The following is a 12,780-nucleotide window of genomic DNA, read 5'->3' as shown; positions in this document are numbered from 1 at the left end:
GAACAGTAGTTTACAATCTTCTTCTTTTCATTCAAATCTCATTGGAAACAATCTAAGGCATCAGTTTGGCACTACAGAAAGTCTCACCAGCTGTAGAACCGATAAGGTATAATGGGTAGATGTTAGATAAGCATACTGCAAATTGCATTTAGGCATATGCAATGTAAAATAAAATACAGTAGGATTTCAGATGTTGGTTGAAATCATTTCAGCACAGGCTCCCTCCGTGTGCACAGACACACACTCTTCAAACACCCACAGCACCGGGACCACTTCCACCAGATCACTACAGTTTGATCTGTTGGCTTTTAAAGTACTGAAAAGTACTTAGGCTTAATTAAAAGATATAACTGGGATACCAACTTAAATATTTAATTTGATACACCACTTGTTTCTACTATTCTCTTCCACCCTCAAAGACCATGTGGGAGTTATTTTTTTCTTATGTTTCAATGAGCTGATTCAGATCAAAGCCTATCTGAATTCTAAAACAAAAATAGTACAGAAGAAATCTTACCGGTGCTGTGTGGGATCCCAGGCAGCGTATTCGTAAGCCAAATCTTCAGGAGTTCTGGAGAACAAAGACTCTAGAGTCAGCATTGTGATCATGTCTTTACACTTTTCTGCTAAAGCCTAAAGTGGGTCTTAAAAGCAACAGGAAGCGTCCAGATCCATTCCACACATTTGCTCACATACATTCCAACTCATGTATCCACATATTTCACTCTTTCCCCAAAAATTCATCTAGCGATCTTAGAAGTTGTTATAAGACGATCAGTTGCAGAAGTTTTTTTTTTATTCTTGAAGAAACTGTACAATGTACAAATACCCACTCCTCCCCCTCCCAAGACGAAATGATCTGCGAAAACCCAAGAAGAGCCCAGATAGCTTGCAGTTCATGTCGCGTTAGCCCTGATCAAGTGACGTGGCAGCTAGGATATTCTGCAGCATGGACGAAACATTTAAAGTTTTCAGGAAATCATAGAGGGGGTGGTGAAACGAGGAGGGGGTGAGTTCCCAGAGGTGACGTCAGGCTTGGGGACTTGGATTTTTGTGCGCTCTCTACATCTCAGCATCTGGAGTTAAGCCCCTGTGGTATAAACACTTCCAGATGTTTTTTATCAACCGTAAAAGTTGACACCCCTTCCACTCCTAGTCCCTTCCCCTCCTCTTCTGTTACATCTCAGTAGCACAGCTTTGGTGGTCTTCCAAATGTTTTTTTTTTGTTGTAATTTTTAGAAGTGAAATCTGCCTGGTGATTGGTGGAGACCTCTTGCCTGCTCCACCCCTTTGTCCCTTCCAGCTCCTCTGATTGGTTAGAGAGAACAAAATGGGACTTTCACAATTGGCTGAAGGGGAAGTCCTGTCAAATTCCTGTAATCTGTGATCGAGTGAAAGCATCTTGGTTTTCGCTTCTATTCTAAACCATACAGCAATAGAACTGTTTATGGGCTGACAACATTGACCATACTTAATACTGCAAAGAACCTGTATGTACGGTATGAAGACAAAAGAAGTTAGTATAAACTCGTATAGTGATGAAATGAGAAACTCTGTATAAAATTCATACACAACAAAGAGTATTTTTTTTCCTGTTTCACTCCACACTGAAGAACAGCCAAATTATTCAAGCCATTACACCCATCATTATACTTGGTCAGTGATCGTTTTTTTATACAATGCATTCATGTCCCAGCGTCTTATACTGTCCAGTACATCGGTGTTTCACACAATAAGGAGTTAACCGTAACTTTAAAGGACAGTGGGCAATGTTTATTTTCTTCCATTGTTCACTTAATAGAATCATATCATCAAACCTTGCAGCAAATCAGATAGATTTGAGTGTGTAAACAAAAAACAAGGTTTCAATCTTTTAAACATAAAGATTACACATACAGAGGTGAATTAAAGCAACTGGGATATACAGGTAATTCAACAGAGAGACAACACCATGCACAAAATGCAAAACTGTTTCCTGTAATTTAGCCTTATGCAGAACCTGATGCAGATGACTGATGAAAGTACTCAGGTGGGATAATTTGACTGTTATTTGACATTTGCTCATATTATTAATGCCAGAAATCCATAAAAATAGATTGTTGATGGAATACTATTGCTTTTACTCAACGTCGTCACCTGTCTCATCTCGCAGGAGAAGGAGAAGAAGTACATGCTGCCTTTGGATAACCTGAAGCTTAGAGATGTGGAGAAAGGGTTCATGTCCACCAAGCACACCTTTGCCATCTTTAATACCGAGCAGAGGTGAGCTGCCGAGCAAGTCTTTATCTGTTTTTGTATGGATCTCGGGAAAATGGTGAAGCATTTCTGCAACCGCAAAATGCTGGTTTTTAAAAGCAGAATATTTCAGGGTTAAGATGAAAATGAATCAAACTCCCATTGACTTGTGATTGGACTCTGAACTTACAAGCAAGACTCTGTAGATTCATCGGCAGATGTTTGTGTACATTGCTGTGCTATAGGAATCTGCATTATGTCAGATACTTAGTTTTATACCCACCCAGTTCAGAGCTGGCAGTCGTTAATTGACAGAGCATACCACCGGAGCTCCTGCACTGCATCAGGAAAGTGCATACACTGGTTCTCACTCCTACTCCTCTGACACGCCCAGAGGTCAGTAGTCCAATCATGTTGCTGTCATGTACTGCCCAGTGAGCCCCTATTGGCTAGCAGGAGAGTCACCCCTGACTAAAAGAGCATTAGGCAAAAAATGAGAGACCATTTGGCTTGTCTTGTTAGTGAGCATGCCAGGAGTAGATCAGGCTGATCATATTGTCTAAAAGGCCTATCTGTGTCTGCCGTACAGGAATGTTTATAAGGACCTGCGGCAGATTGAACTCGCCTGCGACTCCCAGGAGGATGTGGACAGCTGGAAAGCTTCTTTTTTGAGAGCAGGGGTCTATCCAGAGAAAGACCAAGTAAGTAGGAGTCTACAATAAGTCATGTGTATAACTCCCCCTAAATTTTAAAGGGGACACTTCGGAGGAGGCGTTAATGTTTTGTGCAGAATCACTGGCCATTTTATTTTGCTTTATACCCCTACCCCTGGAACTCTTAGGGGTGCATATGTAAGTCAGGCCGCCCAAACACAGATTCTTTTAATTCAGTCCCTTGACATTTGGGGAACAGAAAGTCGGGCTTGTTTGTATTTTAAATCTCATACAGTATTTAAAAAGATGAAGCAGTAGCAATAATACCAATTATGCTGTTGATGTTGTAAGCATTTGAAGCCGTATGTTGCAGGACTAGAACTATTATTAAAATTAAAGTTATGTTAAACCCAGTGGACATACTAAAACAGGGGACAGGAGATCTCCAAACCTTTACAGCTATGTGGCAGCGGTCATTCCTATTCAGGCTTTAAATACACACTTTTATGCTAGCGTTTTGGAGCAGTTGATAGGCTCTAGACTTGTAACTGAAAGCTTGAGGGGCAAGGCCTTGTTTTTATATTTTATACTCTTGAAGAAGCTACTTTACCCAGATTACCCAGCTGGTCAAGTGCCCAACTTTATAAATGTAAGCATAGGTGCATCACTTTGGACAAACAACTCGCGCATATTAATATTAATAAGAAGAAATTCTTAATATAAGTCTGTTATTTTCATAGGTTTATTATTTTGCAACAAGGATTATAAGGACTTATTTCAGTGCCAATGTACGCCAACAGTGTTTGGGATGTTTTACAGAGTATAACAAATCAAAGTAAAGATAGAGATAAAAAACATGGTGAAAAGGCAGACACTAAAAGCCTGCCTAAACAGACACATCTTTTGTCAAAATTTAAAAACTGTAAAACAGTTTACATTTCTCAGATTGACAGAAAGTGAATTCACAGTTCCATTATATTGTAAGGTTTCATGCCTTAAACCCAGTAGACATATTCTTCATAGGCTTCATCTAAACTGTTTCAGCTTGTTTATTTGGCACAGGCTGGTGGCAAAACCTCATTTGAGAGCACATGCAAGCAAAGCAGAAAGAGGCTGGAAATGATAGTCTGTACTATAACCTCTTTATCGTGCCCATTTTAAGTGACCACTGCACAACTCTTTTCTGTTGCTTCTTTATTACAGATGCACTTGTAGTTCTTCATACACTCATTCTGTAGAAATCCATTAAAACCTGCAGGATAGTGCAGTACATGATATATAATGACACACAGGTAAGCGTGATGTAAGCATTGACCTTTGAACCTTTCTGAGCCATTTAACCTGTGTGTCTGGCACAGGCAGAGAACGAGGAGGCAGGCCCGGCCGACACTTTCTCCATGGACCCCCAGCTGGAGAGACAGGTGGAGACTATCCGCAACCTGGTGGACTCCTACATCGGCATCGTCAATAAGTCCATCAGAGACCTCATGCCAAAGACCATCATGCACTTGATGATCAACAATGTAAGTGTCCTTTTTTGGTTTTACCTCATCTGATTGGCATGAATTGAATCAGGTAGCAAATCTTACAAATTCGTAAAGAGTGAAAGAGTTTTCACTAAAATGCATGCCAAGTCCCTTTTAATAATTATATATAATTAGTGTTCTAACAATTTGTTAGTTCCCATTATCCTTTTCCCAAAACAATGAATAACTCATCTCCAGTCACAGAACACTGTGCTGCTTATTTCTGGACTTCAAAGCACATGGACAAATTTGCGTGTTCCCTGAAATTGTTACAGATTCTACCCCTGGTATCGTCTGTATGGATTGACTTGTAATTGTATTTTATACAGAGCTGATCATCCCCAAAGGATCCTAAAGCACCTTACAAACAGCAGGGATTCCACTTTGCTAAATCTGAGTAGCACACAGCCCTGGGCACCATGATGCATCCCTTCCCCACCATGACTACATCATCTCATTATGGGGAAAGGGGAGATATTACATCACCAATTGAATTAAGGGACAACTGTGTGTATATTAGATAGTACAGGCCCAGAGTGGATTGGGGTGCCCAGAGTAGCCCAAGGATTGCAGTTAACTGCTACTCTTAGGAACAGAACCCTGCCATCTTTAAAGGCCAAGTAGCCAGGACCTTAGTTTAACATCTCATCAAAAAGCACAGCACCTCCAGGTCCCCAGTCACGGCTGTAGCATTAGTCTAAAAATTCTGGTCTGAAGGGAAAAGCGCCACCTACTGGTCCACCTAAACCTCTTGCGCAGTAATCTGGTGTTGGTTTAGATGTCTGCTATTGCGGTACTGACCAGATCCAGCTTTGCTCAGCTTCCAAGTTCTGATCAGCCCAGACGGTGGCAGCTGTTGTAACAGGCTCTTCTCTTTTTTTCCTCCCTACGTGTCTAGGCAAAGGAGTTCATCCACTCAGAGCTGCTGGCCTACCTGTACTCTTCTGGGGACCAAAACAGTTTGATGGAGGAGTCTGCAGACCAGGCGCAGCGGCGTGACGAGATGCTGCGCATGTACCACGCCCTGAAGGAAGCGCTCAGCATCATCGGGGACATCAGCACCACCACCGTCTCCGTGCCCGTGCCCCCTCCTGTAGACGATGGGTGGATGCAGAAGGAGACCAGGTCAGCATGGCAGTGTCATAATGAAGAGCAGTCTGAGGCTTGCTCTGACTGGTCAGATTGAACAGACGTCAAGACTTTTGACATAAAGTAATAGCTCTGAAAAGGAAAATAATTCACTGCTGTATAATGGCTAGTCAAAGGGAAAAACGTGTATTATAACAAGTATGTATTTTTATGCAGTAAAAGGCTGGTAGCTGGCAAAGTCTTAAACCGTAAGCCCCCTTTTAATATTTTAACACAGGATTTTAAGATACACTAGTTTTCTGCTTATGTAAACATTTTAATGTCTTTGTTTTCCAGTCCTACCCCTCAGCGGAGGCCGAACAGCTCGGCCCCCCCACCCAGTCGTCCCCCAGCTGTCAGGGGCCCAACGCCAGGGCCGCCCCTCAACCCCACCCCGGCTTTTGGGGCACCCCCTATCCCCTCACGACCTGGACCCCCCCAGCCAACCTACGGCTTGGGGAACCAGGATCCGTTCAGTGCCCCCCCGCAGATCCCCTCTCGGCCCACCAGAGTGCCCCCTGGCGTCCCCCCTGGTATTCCCAGGTAAGACTAAAATCTGTCAGCTGGCCAGTGAGAGAGCTGTCCCAGCAGACACCCAGATGTGTGGAGCGAGGAACCCTGTGCTTGTAGCTCTTGTGTTAGGTGGCGTGTCCTAACTCCAGTTCACAGATGATCTCTTGTACCTAGAACACCTGAGAGGCTGTTATCTGATCCGACCAGAACACATTAGCTGGGCATAACTGGGCCCAGCCTGGTACTGTAATGGTAGTTGCTGGTTTCAATGCTCAACTTAAGTCTCGCCACAGAGTCATCAGAACCAATTGATTATCATATCTATTTGATTTGGAGCTGAAAATAATTGGCCCCTTTCCTCTCTAATTTAATTCTTCCCCAAAGTGCTGATTTAATCAAGTCATTCCAAAATTGGATCACTAAATTCACACCGCAGCCTTATAGTATGAGCAAGATTTAACTAAATAGCCCTGCAGATTCTTGGGGAAATTGTTGTGTATTTTTGAATTTGTTTTGCCTTTTTTATTAATGCTTTATTTTAAATGCTAGCTTTATTGCCAGGATGTATGTCATCGGGTGTCCGTGTTTGTTAACCATTTGTCTCCAGTGTTGATGTCAGTCTGTTTCTGCATTTGTGCATGTAGGAGGATAGGATTTTGTGCTGATGCTGCGTTCGCTGAAACATACAGCGACTAGGAGATTAAACAGGTTATTATTGTGTATATCCAAGGCAACTTCATATTAATCAGTTCCTTCCAAAACAAAAGGTTTTAAGAAAACAGTAATAAGAATCTATCCAAATTATTTAAAGTTTAACTGTCTACAGTGAATAACAGTAGGGCAGTTACTAAAATATCTAGATGTTAATTTATTGGGAAGATTGGTTAAATTTTAGTCACTGGCAGAGTAAATTTAACTCATTTTGTCAAGCTAAAGCATTTCCCATAGTAACTGAAAATGTTCTGAAAGGCGTATTAGTCTGAAAACCAACCTTGAGTGACTGAGGCATTTTGTCTGTAAATGTCAAGATTAAAAGAGCTGCTAAAACGCACAGCATACCAGCACCTTCGCTAATGTTTTCACAGACTAATTTTCGACCACATAATGTTATATCAGCTCAAGTGTATAGGCAGAGCTAATATTAGCCTGTAGAACCAGCTCGTCGATTTGTTCTCCTGCCGAGAGACATCACACATAATGGGAAAGCCCCGGTTCTGTTTGCAGTTATAGATGTAAGTGTGTTAGAGCCATAGTTAGGATTGTGCATTTCTGTGGGGAATCTGCTTGTGTCGTGCACCTTCATCTACATGCTTGTGTGTCTTCTCCCTTGTCTTGATCTGCGTGTTTTGCTCAATGCTGGGTTTTATTTTTCCTGGCTGTGTGGGGTTAATAGTGGCCAGATTGTGTCCGTGTGCATCTGGCTGGGCGTCTCCTGCACCCACCACTGCCCGGCTCCTCTGTGCGTCTGTGCTAGCGGTGTGCTCATGGTCTCGTGGCGGGAGTGTGGCTCGTCGCTTGCTCACCCCGCTCTCTCACTCTTATCTCCCTGCAGCCGAAGACCCCCAGCGGCTCCCAACAGACCTACCATAATCCGCCCGGCGGAGCCCTCTTTACTAGACTAGACACTGGGAGACGCAAAGTGGGCCTGTGTACTAGTGTGGCGTCGCCACCGGTGGTGGTAGAGGAAGGAGGAGGGGGTGGGGGGGGGGGCAAGCGCTCATAGAGGCCACAGGTTAGGACACTGACCTGCCACTGCAGACTTGAACCGCACACTGCCTGTCGAGGAGGAAACAGTCATCAGTCAGGCTTTTCAGACCTGGGATCCAGAACAGATGCATTGCTGGTTGATTATGCAACAGATTTTTTCTTTTAGCTTAGACCCTAATTGCCTCTACACTTCAGATTGCTTGCTATTGCGTGGATGAGCCTGCTTGATTTAAAAATAAAAATAATATCAATTTCTGAGATTACATCAACTTTCTTTCATCTTTTAATAGAGTAGGATAGACCAAGGCAGGACTGGTCTGCCCCCTTTTGAAGTTGCTATTGTAATCTGAGTGTTGGCCACCAGGGGGCCTCCTAGGCTAGTGGAAATGTGATGCAGCTACAGCCAGGGAGTGTGGAAAAGCCCACCCTGACTCTAGGTGGAGTGCTGGACCTGTTCGGCAGGTAGGCAGGAGTCATCATTCTCCTGCAGACCCTGGACATGTCCAGTCTCCCTCACTGATCAACTGCAAAACCCACTTTGCTGTGCTGAGGAGAAAGGATACCTTCAAAACCAGCAGCCTCTCCAAACCATCTCCCTTGTTTACCCATATGTGTGCATGGAAGCTCTCTTCTTTAAATGGCTTGTTCTCCTAAACAGGCAATGTGTCTGTCAGTCCCTAGAGGGATCTTAGAATTAACCATTGCTCTGTGGCCTCCCCTCTCTCACAAATACCCCCACCCACCACCTCCCAGATCGATTGGATCTCCTCTGTCAATACACAAAAACACTTCAGCCAGTTGATCCTTTGTGTTTTTTGGGGGTTTTCAAATCTCATCAAATGAAAAAGGTTATAATATTAATTTTTTCTTGAATTGCAACAAATGTGTACTATTAATTTTTTCAGTGTATCTAGCTTTAAGGAATTTCTAATAAAAGCAAAGCAGAGACAAATTAATGTCAAACTGAAGGGTTATGGGGATAATCAGTGTGATGAGAGCTGTGTGTGTGTTGGGGGGGGAGTGGTGGTTCATTGTAAAGTGGCAGTAATGGAAATAGACCTAGCCTCTCCCTTTGAACTGGATTGGTGCATTCTGTGGGAGTGTCTTCTCTTCTGCTAATCTGATTGGCCCTCATGAAGGGAATTAATCATTTTTTCACCTGTCTGATTGGCCAGCATCTGAGTCTTGCCCACCTCTTGCTGAGGTTGCAGCCCAATCAAGACCCCTTTAAACAGCATTGACTGTACACTTCTGGAAAATTTCTCTTTTTACACCGAGCAGCCCTGATTGGACAGCCATTCCTAATCATTTAAAAAATCTTATGTAACACATTTGTAGTTTCCAAGGGCCTTTTCTTAAAAGATGGTACAAAGAATATCACAATTTTATCTGCCAGAAGTACTGGAATCAAATTGTTTATGTCCCCCTCAGGAATTAAACTCTTCTTTTTAAAAGGTCCTTTCACCCTGCAAGTTTGCCAGCAACAGCAAGCTACGAGTGAGTTGAAAATAACAAAGATATAGTCTTTTGTCTTAATTGCACTTAAAACTTGCAGTGTTTCTTTTGGGATGCACAAGTTCATAAACCTGTGAGAAATTGCCTGTAAGCTTCTTAGAACACCTGTGTATGTATTTAGATAGGCACATCCCTAGCTATAAATATTATTTTTCTAATCATGAAAACAGAAGTAAAAATGTTACAAATCAGAGAACTTGAAGAAATTCACAAGACATTTTAAGTAAGATTTCTGATGGAATTACAGCTGGTTGAACAAGTTATGAGATCTGAAAAATAAGACCACATTTTTGAATACCTTTTCTCAAGCTGTTTTTTTTTTAATCTTGTGCCTTTTTAATGGATAGGTTAAACATGAAAAATTAAATCTAACTTAGCATTTTGTAAACAAATAAGACTGCACATTCTTAAACAGTTGCCATTTATAATGACACTGAATTGTAACTTGGTTCAGAGTCTCTAGTTGTTCAAAGGAAACTAGCAAGCCTAAGTAACTGAGCAAGCCTAAGTTTTTCACTGTGGCTTGACATAATATAGACAGCAGTTTCTTTCCACCTCTGAGACAAAAGAAAGCACTCCAGTAGTATTTTTTTCCAAATAAATGCTATTTTTATAACTAATCTGTGTGGAAAAAGGTGTATATATTTTTGAGGTATTTTTGATGATTTTGATGTAATCTTCCCTACTATCTATGCAATAGTAATAGAAATGATGCTTTTTTGTCTCAGATAATCGTGCTTTATAATGATGATTATCGATCTGATAATCACATAAGCCTTAACATGTAGTTACCTATCACTCCAGGTCAGAGCTATTTTTAAGTGTTTGTTCATAATGCTCCTACACTGTAACTCAAATGTGGTATTTTAGTTTTTTTATCAGATTTTTTAGGATTAAAACTGAAATCCTTTGGCTTGATAGTTACAGATATGAGTCTTGCATGTCTTGCCCTTCAGTTTTAGCCATGCACCTCCCAGGTGTGGAGTAGAACTGCAGGCGAATTGCCCAGGTTAGGCAGGGACAGAGTGAGCTTGTTTTGCTGCCCATTTGCAACCCCAGTTCACTGAAGCAAAGTGGGTAGCAAAGTGAATTGAAAAAGTAATTATCTGAGATCATTAAGACAAGATCTCTAGATGTGCAATTATGATAACGTGTTATAAATGGATTTTTCAGTTGTCGTTGTCAGGATTGCTGTCTCCTAGGGCTTGCTGTGTACTGGAAAAATTGTCCTTTCTGAAAGCAAACTAAAGCTGGACACAGGGGGAAAAGATCAAAGACTCCTCTCATGTTTGCAGCAAACAAGAATGGTGAGCTTATATTGATTATTGCCCGCTAGTAAATTTATGGCATTGTACTGTTGGATCTCTGCCTACAAAGCACTTTCATAAAAAGAGGATAGACAAGACATTGGCTTTGAATTTGGTGAAAATCAGAAAGACATTTTGAATACCATTTTGATTTTTTCCCTGGAGATTTCAAATGAACACCCCCAGAAGTTCAGTCAGTTCTGCTGTTTTTTAGAGTAAAGAGGAGACTTTTAAAAAAGAAAAACTAAATAAAAGAATCTTGGACAGAAGAATTACTTTAAAAAGACTAACCCATTTATTATTAGAGCCTGGAATGTATTAAATACCATATTGTATCAGTTATGATCATTTATAACCAGGGTAATTTTTGTAATTTTCTATTGGTTTTCATTTCCACTCAGACGGATCTCTTTGCAGCACTATTTTTTTTTTACTTTGGGGGGGATGCAGTCTTATCGTTCCATTCAAAACACTTTCAAAGTAGTAGGAAACTTAACGAGTGCCCAGTGCTCAGCTGTTTTCTCCTGTGGTTCAAGAGAGAGCCTTTAAAGAGGGAGTCAGCAAGACTTACCCTAAACCTTGCCCTGTTTGTTTTATATAACCGTAAGAAGTATCTACTTCTGCGTTAAAAAGGAAGAAGAGATCAGCTGAACTGTTCGTAGCTTTCCAAAGGAAAGGGGCATTTTTTATCAGTTCTTAGTAATTTCCTTCTTTCTTCAACTATACTAAGGAAACTGATAAGACACCCATTGCACAGAAGTTTGATCTATTTCAGGTTTTGTGAGCAGCGGGCAAACTATTCTGTAAACCAACATCAGGTGCTGGATTTTTTTAGGCTGTTGCCTTATCTGAACTAACTTTGCCTAGGCAGATGTGTAAAAGCAAAACAAAATGTGTATATACTGCTTTTCTGCTTTATCAGCACAGTTTGTACAGGATTCTGAAATGAGTCAAACCCCCTATGTAAATGTGAAGGGTATTTGTTTCCTCTTGTACTGAAATGGGGTTCTAGGTCCCAGTTATCATTGCACATCTGCTGTCCTACAAGGCTGTGGTTCATGCTCTAGGTGTATTCCCTGTGGGAAGTAACAGAATTGATCGGTTAGTGATGTCCCATCAAAATTCCAAGAAAGGGGGTTTAAGAGATGCTGATCTCACTAATGCCCAGAGTGCAGTCAGGAATCAAGTTGCCAGATTCAGCCATGGGAGATTCTTTTTTTTTGCTTATGTATTCCTGCTGCAATGAGAGATGAGCAAAGACAGACAGGGCTGTCTGGAGATCCCATCCCTCCAGTTCCTTTGGGGGTGATCTTTTAAAATCAACCAGGGCTGCCTCTGGTGCACGCAAAATGACACTTCAATACTGTTTTACATTCTGGCTACTTTTGATCTACCTCCTTCAGCTCTGCATGAGTTTTTAGGTCCAGTAGTCCATTCTTAAGTGCTGGTTAAACAGAGCCTTTGAGGACAGCAAGTGTTCTTCAGAACTCACCTTGTGTCAGAAAAAAATGATCTGGCTACGGCAGACATGCAGTTTTAAACTTGACCACAGTAGACATTTTATATGGTCTAGGGAAGAAAGCAGCACTGATGTTTTGGGAGGGAGGTGGAGTAGATGAGCTCTAACAGGTCACAAATGACTGCTGAGGATTAGATTTACCTTTAGGCTTGGTCAACAGATGTCTCACTGCTGCTTCTTCTTTGAACCTTTTTAAAGAAGTGTTTGCAAACAAGACTTTTGCAGGATGGTCATTAAAGGGCCTAAAAGGTTTCATGTACCAGGCAATACAGAAATGCTACTGGGACATTTTAGGGCTGGAAGAGCTGATGTCAGCTGCTGCTCGGGTCGCTGTAGCCAGATCCAGCCCACAATTCTCACACCACGTTCGTTGTCTGTCCTGTGTTGGGAACCAACCCTCCTGTCCTCCCTCAACATCACCGTGTGTTCATGATTGAAGAACTCCACAGGTGTCTTTATTCAAAACAAAAACTTGTAAGTGCCTCTGTAGCAATTAATAAAAAAAATAAAAAAACAAAGTATATAATAAAGGGAATCTCTATGGTGGCTGGTGTCTATTCTTTGTGCTCCTTTGTTGTGGTTCTCCCTCACTTCCACTGTGTGTGTTCTTGTGTTCAATCAGTTTCCTAGCTCACAAAACAACCACCTATCATCTTGGACGCCCCCATTGTGTGCAC

The 12,780-nt window shown here is 41.7% G+C and overlaps 1 protein-coding gene across 11 annotated transcripts in view; it reads left to right on the top strand.

Moving 5' to 3' along the window:
- Positions 1 to 12,780, top strand: part of LOC148650192 (dynamin-2) — a 99,674-nt gene that overhangs the window by 77,315 nt on the left and 9,579 nt on the right. For 10 of the 11 annotated variants that reach the window (XM_088603760.1, XM_088603758.1, XM_088603756.1 and 7 more), the window contains 6 exons: positions 2,153 to 2,262; positions 2,825 to 2,936; positions 4,247 to 4,411; positions 5,313 to 5,539; positions 5,840 to 6,085; positions 7,608 to 12,649. In XM_088603760.1, coding sequence (XP_088459886.1) covers positions 2,153 to 2,262; positions 2,825 to 2,936; positions 4,247 to 4,411; positions 5,313 to 5,539; positions 5,840 to 6,085; positions 7,608 to 7,677 — 930 coding nt within the window. In that variant the 3' untranslated portion in view covers positions 7,678 to 12,649. Of the gene's footprint in view, positions 1 to 2,152; positions 2,263 to 2,824; positions 2,937 to 4,246; positions 4,412 to 5,312; positions 5,540 to 5,839; positions 6,086 to 7,607; positions 12,650 to 12,780 lie in introns of those variants that run through there. The other variant, XM_088603751.1, reaches the window with a different exon arrangement.

This window comes from Lepisosteus platostomus, chromosome 13 (genome assembly GCF_059453375.1).
Source record: "Lepisosteus platostomus isolate fLepPlt1 chromosome 13, fLepPlt1.hap1, whole genome shotgun sequence".
Taxonomy (NCBI): Eukaryota; Metazoa; Chordata; class Actinopteri; order Semionotiformes; family Lepisosteidae; genus Lepisosteus; species Lepisosteus platostomus.
The sequence above is the reverse complement of the archived record's forward strand: the minus strand, read 5'-3'. Positions and strand labels throughout refer to the sequence as shown.